The 13,274-nt window shown below is 26.6% G+C and overlaps 4 protein-coding genes across 4 annotated transcripts; all 4 read right to left on the bottom strand.

Moving 5' to 3' along the window:
• Window positions 1-45: 45 nt before the first annotated feature.
• VNE69_02061 (uncharacterized protein) lies at window positions 46-831 on the bottom strand (the record flags this gene model as incomplete). The annotated part of the gene is made up of 1 exon (XM_065472607.1): window positions 46-831. One exon carries the CDS (start codon window positions 829-831, stop codon window positions 46-48), a length of 786 nt encoding a protein of 261 aa, XP_065328679.1.
• Window positions 832-3,129: 2,298 nt separating this feature from the next.
• On the bottom strand, window positions 3,130-4,197 carry VNE69_02060 (putative SP-containing membrane protein; the record flags this gene model as incomplete). Its single annotated transcript, XM_065472606.1, has 1 exon — window positions 3,130-4,197. One exon carries the CDS (start codon window positions 4,195-4,197, stop codon window positions 3,130-3,132), a length of 1,068 nt encoding a protein of 355 aa, XP_065328678.1.
• Window positions 4,198-6,547: 2,350 nt separating this feature from the next.
• On the bottom strand, window positions 6,548-7,491 carry VNE69_02059 (putative SP-containing protein; the record flags this gene model as incomplete). Its single annotated transcript, XM_065472605.1, has 2 exons — window positions 6,548-6,969; window positions 7,041-7,491. 2 exons carry the CDS (start codon window positions 7,489-7,491, stop codon window positions 6,548-6,550), a joined length of 873 nt encoding a protein of 290 aa, XP_065328677.1.
• A 3,471-nt stretch (window positions 7,492-10,962) lies between these two features.
• VNE69_02058 (uncharacterized protein) lies at window positions 10,963-12,042 on the bottom strand (the record flags this gene model as incomplete). The annotated part of the gene is made up of 1 exon (XM_065472604.1): window positions 10,963-12,042. One exon carries the CDS (start codon window positions 12,040-12,042, stop codon window positions 10,963-10,965), a length of 1,080 nt encoding a protein of 359 aa, XP_065328676.1.
• Window positions 12,043-13,274: the final 1,232 nt, after the last annotated feature.

Raw genomic sequence — 13,274 nt, 5'->3', positions numbered from 1 at the left:
CTAGATAATAACTTAGACAATTTAAAATTTTGTTAAAAATATAATTTATTTTTTAATTATCGTATCTATATATTCTATAATATCCGTAATTTTATCAATCTGACATATGATTATATTCGCTACTTCTTCAAAATCGTTGTAATAGTTTCTTCCCGCATTTGGATCTTTTTTTCTTGAAAATTCAAGAATTTGGCTTTTCAAATAATTTTCCATATTGCTCATTAAAGTAGGAGTTATAGGATCAAAACTTAGTGCCGATAAATTCATTAATAGTTTTTCAATGAATAAAAACATCACCAGACACTTTCCACTATTCCATTTCCTAATATCTTTACTTTTAATTTTTTCAATATTTTTGATATCTTTCAAGTAAAATTCATAACTCATTTCATCACAAACTTCTTGAGATAAACGAGAATTGCTCATTTTATCCTGTTTTAATTCTAAAACTGGAATATACACTTGTGATTTATCTTGATCTTCATTTTTATAAAAAAATACATTATATAAAGCATCAGAATTATCATTAAGATTTTTTAGTGAAAAATCGTTGTCATTTACTTCAAGTTTATCTTCAATCTTTTTATTGTATAAATATTGAAAAAATTTTAGTTTTTCATTGATAAAAATTTCTTCTTCACCATATAGTTGTAGATTATCATTTGACATCAATGGAAATAACAATATTTTAAGAATTGTAAGAATTTTTAATCTTTCAAAGTAAATGTTTGGATTTTTATAATCTACAATGTATTCAGCAGTTTTAATAAGTAGATTGTTAATTTTATCTGGGCTGAGTTCACTAGGAGCGTAATAAGAATTAAACCACATAAAATGGGTTGTTTTTTAATATTTTAAATACGAAATGATAAATTTTGAAGTATAGTAGTATTGTTATAAAAAAAAATTAGAACATACCAAAAATAAATAATTTAATATTGAATCAAAGGAGTCATTCGTTGTTGTTACTTGACAAACAATCAATAAAATTTCGTTCTCTTTCTTTGCTTCTCATTCTTTACGCCTTGTCTTATTCTGCAGCTTAGTACTGCATTTAAACCTTCAAAAATATACTCCGAAAGATCTATAAATTAACATGTCAGGGCAATCCCCTAAGCATACTGAGGCTTGCCCCCCCCCCCCCAAAGAAATGAGTTGCATTGAGAAGTTCTATTCAAAATTAGAAGTGAAGGATTTGGTATAATCTTGCCATAGCCACATTTACTAATAAAGAATTGATCGGTATTTTATATCGACTTAATTCTTGATGTCAAATATTTTCAACACGTCATAAACAATTATGAAATTAAATAAAAGAAGTCATGAAATTCACAAAAGAAAACAAATTCAAAGATCCGAAAGAATCAGAAAACAATAATTTACACAAATTAAACAATTATTTACGCCTTCGGATAGAAGATATTTTAAAAAAACACATACCTCTATTCAAATCCATTGAACTAAATGAGACTTTTATAATTCTTGATGATAAAAAAAATTTATTTTTACAATAAGTATTTAATGTTTTACAATTAATTCATAAAAAATATTGCAAGTTAAATTTTAAATGTAATATTATCAAGTTTATAGATCCTGTATAAAATAATAGACTTATAGATTTTAAATAATAATTGCATAGAATATTATAAGAACAGACACTTGGCATCAATAATTACCCACAGTTTGCTTATTTTCACGATAGAAATTTTGAGGTTATTAATAATATAATTATAAGATACCATTTAACTAAATATATTCTATCTATCCTATGTATTACTTGTGAAAAAAAACCCTTATAGACTTAGAAATAATATAAAATTTATTTATTGAATCGTGTAAAATCACACATTTCTTGTAGATAAATAAATTTGTTCTAAACGATTTACATGATTTTTTTGTTGTAATTGGTAAATGCTTCCTGTATTCTGCCATGGAATTAAGCTCGCCGAAGTTTTTAACCTTACTATCTAAGATGATCTTATGCAACGTCGCAAATCCATTATAATACAGTTATCTTTTCTTAAGAAATTCTCTCTCAGCTAGTGCACTTATAGCTCTAGCCGTTTCCTCTTAAACAGTTTCTGTCCGTATATTTATCGCCTTATAAAGAAATTCAAACAAGTTTCTTCAGCAAATCAACCTGGTGTCTGCTATGAGAGAGGGCTGGATTAGCACGTTTATGTTCTACTTTCTATGATATTTACTTACAAACCATAATAGAATCTTATATATAATTATTATCGTTCGATAAAAATATACGGATTGCAAAAAAAAAATATTTTACTATAATTATTTATAACATAATAATATTTTGATTCTATAGTTTTGATTTTTTAATATTTTTCTATAAACCAAACTATTTAATATTAAAAAATTTCATATTAATGCGTTATAATTGCACTTAGAAAAGTTATAGGTGTTGTATATTTTTTTATTTTCAAATTCAAAGATTAAAACTGAAAGTATTATTGAACATTTATAAAAATAGCTCAAAAAAAATTTACAAAGGTATTATTGTATAGTTACATCTTAATCATTAAGGCTGGCCAAGTGCTCCCTAGATTTCGGCTTCGCTCTTGCTTGCTATAATTTTGTTTTAAAGTTTCCAGGAATATTATAATCAAAATACTCCTTGTACTTTACCTTTTCTTGTTTATTAGGCCTATATGTCATTTAAAAAATACTTCGAGCACTGTTTTTCGTTCCTCACAAAATATGATCAACACGCCATTGAGTATGGAATTATAATGCATTTTTACTCATACATGATAATATTTAAATCAAAAAATACAATATAGATGCCTAAAGAATAAAAATTGATAGATATTATCTAAGTAATTTTACACATTTATATGGATAATTCTTATTGTACTTTTTTAAAGCGGTTAATGATCATTATAAATATTACAAAAAAAAAAGAACATATGATTTTTTAAAAAATGTGCCAATTCCTATTTTATGATGTTTTTGATTCTAAATTTTTCAAACTTTTACTGTTAGTCACTAGTTCCATTCCAAATATTAGAACGTGAAAAAATATGCAAAAAATCGAAAGAATATATAGACATTTAAAAAGAACATCTTAGAGCTTTAAAGCTGTAAATTCGATAAAATATAAAAAAATGTTTATTACTTAAAGGCCAGATAAAAAATAAATATGGCAATCCCTAAGATCATTAACAAGACGATTAAAGCCTTATTTCCATCTTGATCTCCGGCGTTGGGCGGTGCAGAAATTAATTTATTTTGATCGTCACTCGAGTCTTTTATATCCTCATTGCTAATTTCTTTATTAGAACTAAATTCATTGCCATCAGTTGAATATAAACATTGTTTTAGAAACGTAGTCTTTGATTCAGTCTCAACATTGGTTTCATTATTGTGATAATCAACACTTTTTTTGTTTTTAAAATTGTTCTCTTTTACAATTTTAACATTCAGTTTTTTTATTTCTTCTTGATTTTTTACGTTCTTCCGTGTAATCTCTCTTGTTTTAGTCACATTATTTTTGCATAAAGAATAGTTCAACTCTTTTTCACGGGGTTTATTGTGTATTGATTTAATAGAAACAGCTTCTTTAGTTGGCTTAAAAAACAATTTCTTGTACCTAGGGCGATAAAAATCAGCATGTTTAAATAGGCCTATTTGATATATCTTTGATCTATCTTTAACTTTTCCAGCAGTGTGTTCAAGCTTGCGATTTTCCCATTTAATTTTTTTTATTTTTTTATTATCATAAAAAATACTATTGTCACTTCCTACGAAAATAAACTGCACTGGTCCTCTTTTAACTTGTAATCTTTCAATGTAATATGGCTTGCCTTTTTCTGGAGTAAATGTTGTTTTTAATATATATCTATTATTAAAAAATAATTTAGCCAATTCCAACTCTTCGTTATTATTAAATCGAACCGATTCAAGTAAATCAGCGACTTCGCGATATACTGGAATATCTACGGGGTAAAAGTAATATGGAGGATTACTAATTTCTATATCGAACCATTTCCAAATATAACGATTCATCCAACTTTTTAAAGTGTCTAATCTGCTTAGCTTATGAATTAATAATGATGATTGTATTTCGTTGTCTAAACTATTCAAAGATACGTAAACACTTAGTCCTGTATCACTAATCGAATGAATAAAAATGTAATCAGAACAAAATATTGTAATTGAATAAAAGAACAAAAAAAACATGGGGTAATTAGTAATTGGTTTTTATATCGAAAATATATGTATAAACGATTAATAGTATATGATATGGTTTTTAAAAGCTAATTAGTTTTAATTTAGAAGTTAATATCTGAAGAGAAAACATATTTTTTCAAAGAAATACCCATTATGTCTATATTGATTAGCTTTACAAAAAATTGTGGTTAACATTTATTTGTACTAGCGTATACTCCTCTTATAAAAAATTGATTTATATATTAGCCTGATATTATGTATCATCTTAAATAGTTTTAGGTTTCCGTTTTGGAGGTAGAATCTAAAGGAGCAATTATGATTTTAAATAAAAAACATGCTTTTAGATATACATAAAGTAAAATGATTTAAAACGGATATAAAACTTAATAATGTAATTCATAAATATTTATAAATTTAATTTGTAACACTTTGTTAATATTTTAGATTGTTCTTTTGTATTTACAATTTTTTATGAAGGGGTTAGATAAAATTTAAAAAACAACCAAGACAATATTTTGAAACTAAGTTTTATTAAAATAACATTGATAAAGTTTTAACATATAGTATAACTTCTTACAATTATAAAAAGAAGCATTAAGTTCATATTTTTCATTAATTTTGATGAAAAATTACTAACCACATTGTTATTAGATTTCAATATCACCAAAAATGGTCATAATCAAATTAAGATTTTTATGTATATGATGATCAAAATGAAGGTAGAAATAGCATTGTATTAGATAATAAACTGAAAAAAAAATTTAGTTTTACTTAATGTAATATAAAAAATATAGAATTTTATAGTATAAGTAAGGACCTTTTCATATTTAGATGTATAATTAACGATACAAATCACAATTTCAAATTCTAAATAAATTGTTAAATGTCAACTAGTTCTTCTTTAATTGTTTAGAAGTGGCAAAAAGTATCATAACAATATTTAAAAAACGTATTCTTAGAATAAACCATAAGTTCATCTATTATTTAGATCATAAAACCTATGTCAAGTGTTTCAATTTATTGTGATATTTTTGACATCTGAATGCTATATAGAAAAGGTTTCAATAGAATATGCTTAAGTTATTAAATTAAAATTTACTTTTTTATATTTTCTACAAAAACAAATTCTTCGCATTTGTATTTTAGCGGCTCTTATAGGATCATGGTCTTTACAGATTTTAAATACAGTGCATATCCATGCCTAGAAGTTCCATAATTTTACTACAATTCCATATACACACATTATCTCTTTAGCGATTACCTTCTCAACCAGTGCATTTACAGTTCAGACACTTCTTCTTCGGGATTTTTTTATCATATCTCTGTCCTTGATAAATAAAATAGAGGAACCCTTTAACCCAGTGGTCGTAGGCGATTCTTTCATTGAGCAATGGTGGTTTCAAATTCCAAGGGCGCAAAAATGCTTCTACTTTCTAGAATGCAGTTGGAACAACTCAGATGAAGAAAATGTCCACAAAATCATTAAGTTGATTCAATGAAACTTGTTTATGTATAGCCACAAGGAGATTGGCATCTAGTGTAGAAGCGCTTCTTAAGGCCAAAACAGTATCTTTCTTGTGGTTAAACTAATATTTTACTAATATTATAGCTGGATACGACCTAGTTGAGATATTGCTGGTGCACTCTAGAGTTGTATCCTAGAGCTAATTAAGAAACATGAAGAAATAGAACAAAAAAGGTCTCAGGGATCTTTAATAGTAGATTATGTAACACGGTGGTGGAAACTAGTGCTAAAATAGTAGTCAACGCAGTCGAATATTTATGCCGGAACGCAATGTGTCGGTGTAATGAGGCGTGCAGCGATACGGACGATTGTGGGTACCTTTAGTTTCTACGTCGATGTCTCTCCCCGGGTCATAGACAACCTTTCCCATTCGAATATTCGCTAGGAGGGGACTTTACCGTGTTTTAAGGTATAATGGAAAAGGGTTTCCAGTGCCAAAATTCAATGAATTCGGAAAATCTTGTTGCACCGACAAGTTATATGGAGGTGGTTTTGGCGAGTTAGAATCTCACAGTACCCATTGGATAAGAATCGCACACAATCCCTCTGATCTCTATGTTAGGTTTCTTACCACCTCTTTTTTGCAAAGAAAAAAAATTAGAATAATTTAAAACAAAAAAAAATAAAAATACGGATCCTCCGAAAAAATTTATACAAATAAATGCACATATGACTTTATAAAAAACAAAATTTCATTAGAAGATAAAATAAATGTTTATTACTTGAAGGCTAGATATAAAATGAAGATAACAATCACCAAGATCATCAACAAAACAATTATAGGCAGAATTCCATCTTTATCCCCGGCATTAGGATGCTTAGAAATCATTTTTTTTAAACTTTATTTAAATATTCGTTTTTATTGTTATGTAGTTTATTTTCATTATCAAGATTGGAGTTTATATCTTGTTCTGTAACTTTAGCATTGAGGCCATCCTTGTTATTGGGTTGGAAAATATAATTATCGATATTAATTTTACTGTTGGGAGTGTAGCCTTGTAATACTTTTTCATCTGGTTTTTTGAGTTCATTTTGTTTTTTTACATCTTCAACTAATAAAGTATTAATTGTTTTGGGTATATTGTCTCTGTTTATTCCCAATTTAAGCCCCTTTTTACAGTAATCATCATATATTTTTTCAATTTTTTCAGCTTCTTTGGTTGTCTTGAATTTCAGAGGTGTTTTATCTTCTGTGTGATAAAAATCTTCATCAAAAAATTGAACTTTTTCATATAACTTTGTGTCATTTTCAACCTCTTCGCCCGTGTGTTCAAGTTTGCGAATTTTCCATTTTATTTTTTTATATTTTTTTTATCATCAAAAATACTTTCCTCGCTTTTTTTAAAAATAAATTCCGGGTTGCCTTTTTTAACTTGCAATCTTTCAATGTAATATGACTTGAATTTTCTTGGAGTAAATGTCGTTTTTAATATATATTCGTTTCTAAAAAATGATTCGGCTGTAACTAATTCTTCCATGGTATTGAATTGAACTGATTGAAGTAAATCTTCAATTTCTTGATATACTGATATATCTACGGGTTTAAAATAATGCGGGGGATTATTAATTCCAACTTCAAACCATTCCCCAATATAACGATTTACACAACTTTTTAAAGTATCAAGTATACTAAGCTCATGAATTAATAATGATAATTGTAGTTCGTTATCTAGATTGTTCAAAGAAACGTAAAAACTTATTTCTGTGTCATTTATTGGATAAATAAAAATGTAATCAGAACAAAATATTGTAATTGAATATAAGAACATAAATAACATGGGGTAATTAATAATTCATGTTTTTTATAAAAAATTAAAAAAAAGAAATTATTATTAGAAACTAATATAAAAAACTTATGCAATGCTGAATATATAGAAAGAGCAGACTAACAAAATATTTAATGTAAATGTCTTCTATTGCGCCTAGATCAATCGATTTTACTTCAAATTTCTCTTATTATATATAGAATTATATAAATAAAAACATTCTATAAGAAACAATGGTTTAAATAAATAGATGGTTAAATCCGTTTCAATCAAATCAATAAATTGATCTTGAAATTACTAATTTATTTTTTTAATATAATTCATAAAGCCATAAATTTAAATTATTAATCGACAACACAAACGTATATTTAATTAACATGTCATTATATCACATGTTAATTTTATACGACATGGCATAAAAGACATATACATAAATAAAGGCACGTTGTTGTATTGTATATTTGCTCTTTTTTGTTGTTTCTTAACGATAAACTGATCAACGTTTCGGAATAATGTGAGATTTTGACACGAGATTGCACAAAATGAAGGTTTTAAATAGATGTGTTATTGATTTAAGAAAGCCTTCCACTAATCTAAAAAGATACGTATAATCGAGTTCTTTAAAAGATTTTGTTTACGCCATTTTATTTTTGTTGTTGTTGCTTTCTGAGATGTTATTTAACAACTCTTAGATGCTGATTTTTCCTTTTACTCATAAGTTTTATCAATTTACAAGCTCTCCAGTAACAATTCCGTTTTTTCAAAGTTAAACATAACAGCCAATGGATTTACATCTTAACACTTTTACTCTCCGACGTTTTCAGTTCACGAATATGTTTAGACAAAAATAAATATGCTTAAAGTAAATTTCAGGATAATTTATGGATTTATGGCTAGAAAAGTATTGGTTACCAGCTTGCCGGCTATATTAAAGAGATATTAAGTACCACTTCATCAAATGTGATCTTAAAAAAACACTTTTTAAAAAATTCTTGTATAAATTGCCAGAAATTCTTTTTTGACAATTTTTTTTAAAATATCATTATTTTTGATCAAAGTATATTTTTCTATTAACTAAATAGTTAATGTTATATTATTCATATATAATCGTATTATTAATAGCACTAGGTTGAGTTTTTGTATTGTGTATGTATCTGCATTCAAAATCAGTTATATAAAAATGAAATCGTTCCAAAAAATCATTTCTTAGAAGGTTTAATATAATTAGTAAAAACATTATATATCACGCCTGTATCAAAGATATTGCTGGTTATGAGCCTACCAATGAAAAATTGTCTTGTCTTCTAAATTTTTGATAGTGCTCTAAAATTCTAAATTTTTTTTATTCAAAAAAGCTTCAAATACCTTTATGATGGTCTTTAGTAAGATAAAATCCTAATTGTTCCGAATCTTGTAGTCTTAATACGTGTTTACAGTCCATTTCATAATTATAGACACCTTGTTCCATTTTTATAGACACCTTGTTTCATTTTTATAGAACCCTCATTTCATTATTATAGACACCTTGTTTTATTTTTATAGAACCCTCATTTCATTATTATAGACACCTTGTTTCATTTTTATAGACACCTTGTTATAAAATTTATTTTACTTTCCTTTAAAATTTTTAAACCTTAAAATATGAGAAACTAAATGTCAGAGATGAACTTAAGGAATATCGTAAAAAAGATCATTTGCTAAAATAGAAGATGAAACGCAGTTTTCTACTCCAAGAAAAACCAGGAAGATGATTACCGGGTCGATAATCGAAAATTTTCTTTCGTTACTTGACCTGGTATGAAACTTTTTGATATGGAAGTTGCTTTAAATCTCAGTAAGTCTAGCGTCAAACGCCTATATAAAAGATATCCTACGGAGAATTTACCAACCTTAAACTTTAAAACGGCAGGACAAAAAAAGAGTGAATCTTTAAAAGATATTTCTATGGTGTGTTAAATATTATTGCAACGGAAATGGCCCGTAATCCTTGCCCAGGTCTATATAATTTATCCGATAAATTGCAAAATTTAAATTCCACGGGACATTACTCTAAGTCAACTGTTTGCAGACTTGTTAAAAAAATAGTGTATAGTTCTAACCCCTGACTTTGATTCCACTAAGTAGAAACAGTCAGAACAAGCTGTTAAGGTGTCAATATGCTAGGGTAATAGATATCATATCGAATGATAATTTAATATTTCTCGATAAAACTGGTTTAAATCTGCACCTTAACAATACTTTTGGTTATTCTTTAAGAAATACTAAGTGTTGTTAACGGCCCTGAATTCGAAAGGGACTAATGTTTCTTTAATGTGTGCTATAAGCGTTATTGGATTATAAGCGCATAAAACTAAAGTCGGAATTTTAAATCTACAGATTTTGTCAATTCATTAACAACTATTTACCTATTTGTGAGCAAGAGGAAAACAGATCTATAATATTGGATAACACATCTATACACAGAACATCCGAAGTAGCTGCTGCATTTAGAAACAAAGGATACAGTCTAAAACTTCTCCCTCCATATTCTCCACAACTAAACCCCATCGAGGAGTTTTTAAACAGTTTCAAGTTCCGAGTAAAACAGAGACCTAGACCAACAACCACTCCTTTGTTAATTGATTGTATTGAGGACGTGTTGAACACAGAAGTATTCGTCTTGGATGGTTACTTTTCTCATATGAGAGAATTTATCGAGAAAGCTCTTGTCAATGCGAATTTTTTTTGAATTAATATTAAACATTTTAATTAAAAACTTCTAAGATGTTTTAATTGTTTGCCATGTAAATATTGATGTTTATATCTATATCGAAATCTCTTCTTTACGATTCAACTATATAAATAAATTATGAAAAAAATAAAAATAAATTTTAGAACAAGGGTTCTATAATAATGAAATGAGGGTTCTATAATAATGAAATGAGGGTTCTATAAAAATGAAATGAGGGTTCTATAATAATGAAATGAGGGTTCTATAAAAATGAAACAAGGTGTCTATAAAAATGGAACAAGGTGTCTATAATTATGAAACAAGGTGTCTATAAAAATGAAATGGACTGTATAATGAATTCTAAATTTAATAGTACGCATTAGAAATTAAAATGCAAAAATGTATAAACATTAGTAATATTTTAATATCTATTTTTATATAAAAATTAAACCTTTCTATAAAATTTATAAATTAAAAGCGATTCTCTTTATTTTTCAAATCAAACTCAGTTCTTCTAAATGTTTCTTTGTACGTTTAATTTGGGCACTAAGAAGCCTTGGAGAGTATATGAGTGAACAAAGTGAGAATATGAAGTTACTTGTATATTTAGATGTTAATTTTGATATTATTTTCAAAATCAAAACTAATAATTATATATATATAAGAATAATTGTTAATGAAAAATTTAAAATAGACAAAAAAAATAATTTAAAAAAAATAACAGTAATCACAAATATATAATCTCAATTATTGTTAGACTATAATTTTTATTATTAAAACATTAGATGTGATATGAGAGAAAGAATTCCCAAATTTACAATCAAAATTATTCCAATGATAATCCAACCTTTATCTAAATGCTTCTTTGGCTTAGAGTTAGATTTAATTAAATAACTTTTTGATTCTTCCTCGTCTTTGTTTACATTATTATATTCATTATTAGAATTTAAACCATTATCATCATCGATATGATAGCATTGATCTAATTCACGATCCCCATCATTTAATATATCGACGATATTAGTTTCTAATCTGTATTCACCATCTCTTGAATTGCTATTATTACTATTATCTTGTATTATCTGCTCAAATCTTTGTTTGTATTCTTCTAGATTCTTTTCGTATTTGCTTCGTGAATAATCCATTTTTTCTGTTTCATTGGCGTGGTTTATCATATTTTCGATCCCCATTATTCGTCTAGAACTTTGTTTTGATTCATTATTTACAGTATCTTTCGTTTGTTTATATTCCAGAGGTTCTTTATCTTCTGTGTGATAAAAATAGGTAGAATTGAATAAACATTTACAATATATATCATTTACGTCTTTACTTAAATATTTTGAGTTCTCATATTCGCCCCGTAACCATTTTATTTCCATAATGTTTTTATTTTCATTAAATATATCATTACAGATTCCTTTAAAAAGATAACGCTGGGGGTTTCCTTTGACAAACAATTGTTCAATGTAATATAACTTTTCATTTTCTAGATTGAATGTCGTTTTTAATATATATTTATTCTTATAGAATAATTTCGCCATTTCTAACTCTTCATTATTGTCAAATTGAACCGATTCTAATAATTTTTTTAATTCGGTATATGCAATATCATTTACAGGTTTAAAACAATATGGCGGATTCGTGATTTCGTTTTCAAACATTTTCATAATATTATTCACTTTTTCTTTATAACATTCGCTACTACTCTGCTTATGAACCAGTAATGATGAAAACAACAAATTGTCTAAATTGTTTAAAGATACGTATAGACTTATTTCTGTGTCACTATTTTTATCAATAAAAATGTAATCAGAACAAAATATTGTTATTGAATAAAAAAACAAAACAAGCATGGGGCATTAAATAATTGGTTTTTTAAATAGAAATTTTAATTTAAGAATTGAAAATCATTGTAGTTATTATCAAATCTAATGGCCCTAGGTAGAATGATGAATGTTCAAAGAGAAAAAACTATTTCATATAAATACATTTAATATCATAGGAAGAAATTTTGACAGAAAGAACTTATTGTATTGATTAAATTACTCCAATTTACGAATTAATTATAAACTAGAAGTTTTATATACAGAAATGACATCATCGATCGACGTCATAATCTTATATACTAACAAAATGTCACTATATTAAAAATAAATAGGCTGTTTTTTTGCAAGACCGAACAAAAATATAATATAAATTTTTAATAAAAGTTCCGATCATATTTTTGTTTATACAAATATTCCAAATGGCATTTTTTTAATTTTTGCAAAGAAGATATAATAATGCTCAACCTTAAAAGTAATCTATACTATAAATAATTTTGTTTATTATCGACTTAAATTATAGTGGATATATCAATAATGTATTTTAATATCATGAATTTGAAATTTCAAAGGCTAAGAATCTCAATTCAGGTATATTTGTATTTTTACGTTCCTTATATCGCTTCAATATCACTATTTTTGATTTACTTCTATATTTATTCGTATTTTAAACAAATTAGAGCATAATGCACTAACTGCGGACTGATAAAACTCATAAAAAATCAAGGCTTTTTAGTAAACCTTAAGTTCTTATAAATATATAAATACGCATAATTTTTGATTATTATTGCTAGTAAATTGTTTATTTGGTTTTGTCCTTTTCCTCCTTCCATAAGATGCGGTAAATCTTATAAAAATATAAAGAAACATTCAAGCATTATAAATGCTCGGTTAAAGCGTAAGCAACTACGACAATTATATTGTGTTGGTGGACGTTTAGTAATGATATTAAATCATTCCCTTTTTTAAGTTTAGAATTTTTTAGGATTAATCGTTGACATGAAAAAACATGTAGATGTTGTTAAGATAATTGGTATCTAAAAAAAATTATGATCAGATTATATTAAGCTCATATGACAACTCTAGGCCGCAGGACAATTACCCCATTCCATATGTATTTGTATGCCATATTTGTAAAAAAATTATCGAAAGACACACGTAGGCTAGGTTTGGCGAGCTTGTCAACTCTAAAACTCATATAAAGGTATAAAGTCTACAACAGGCACATATACAACGATCATCACTTAAATCAGTCAATTAAG

This window comes from Vairimorpha necatrix, chromosome 2 (assembly GCF_036630325.1).
Source record: "Vairimorpha necatrix chromosome 2, complete sequence".
NCBI lineage: Eukaryota > Fungi > Microsporidia > Nosematidae > Vairimorpha > Vairimorpha necatrix.
Note: the sequence above shows the minus strand (reverse complement) of the source record. Positions and strands in the feature narration are given on the sequence as shown.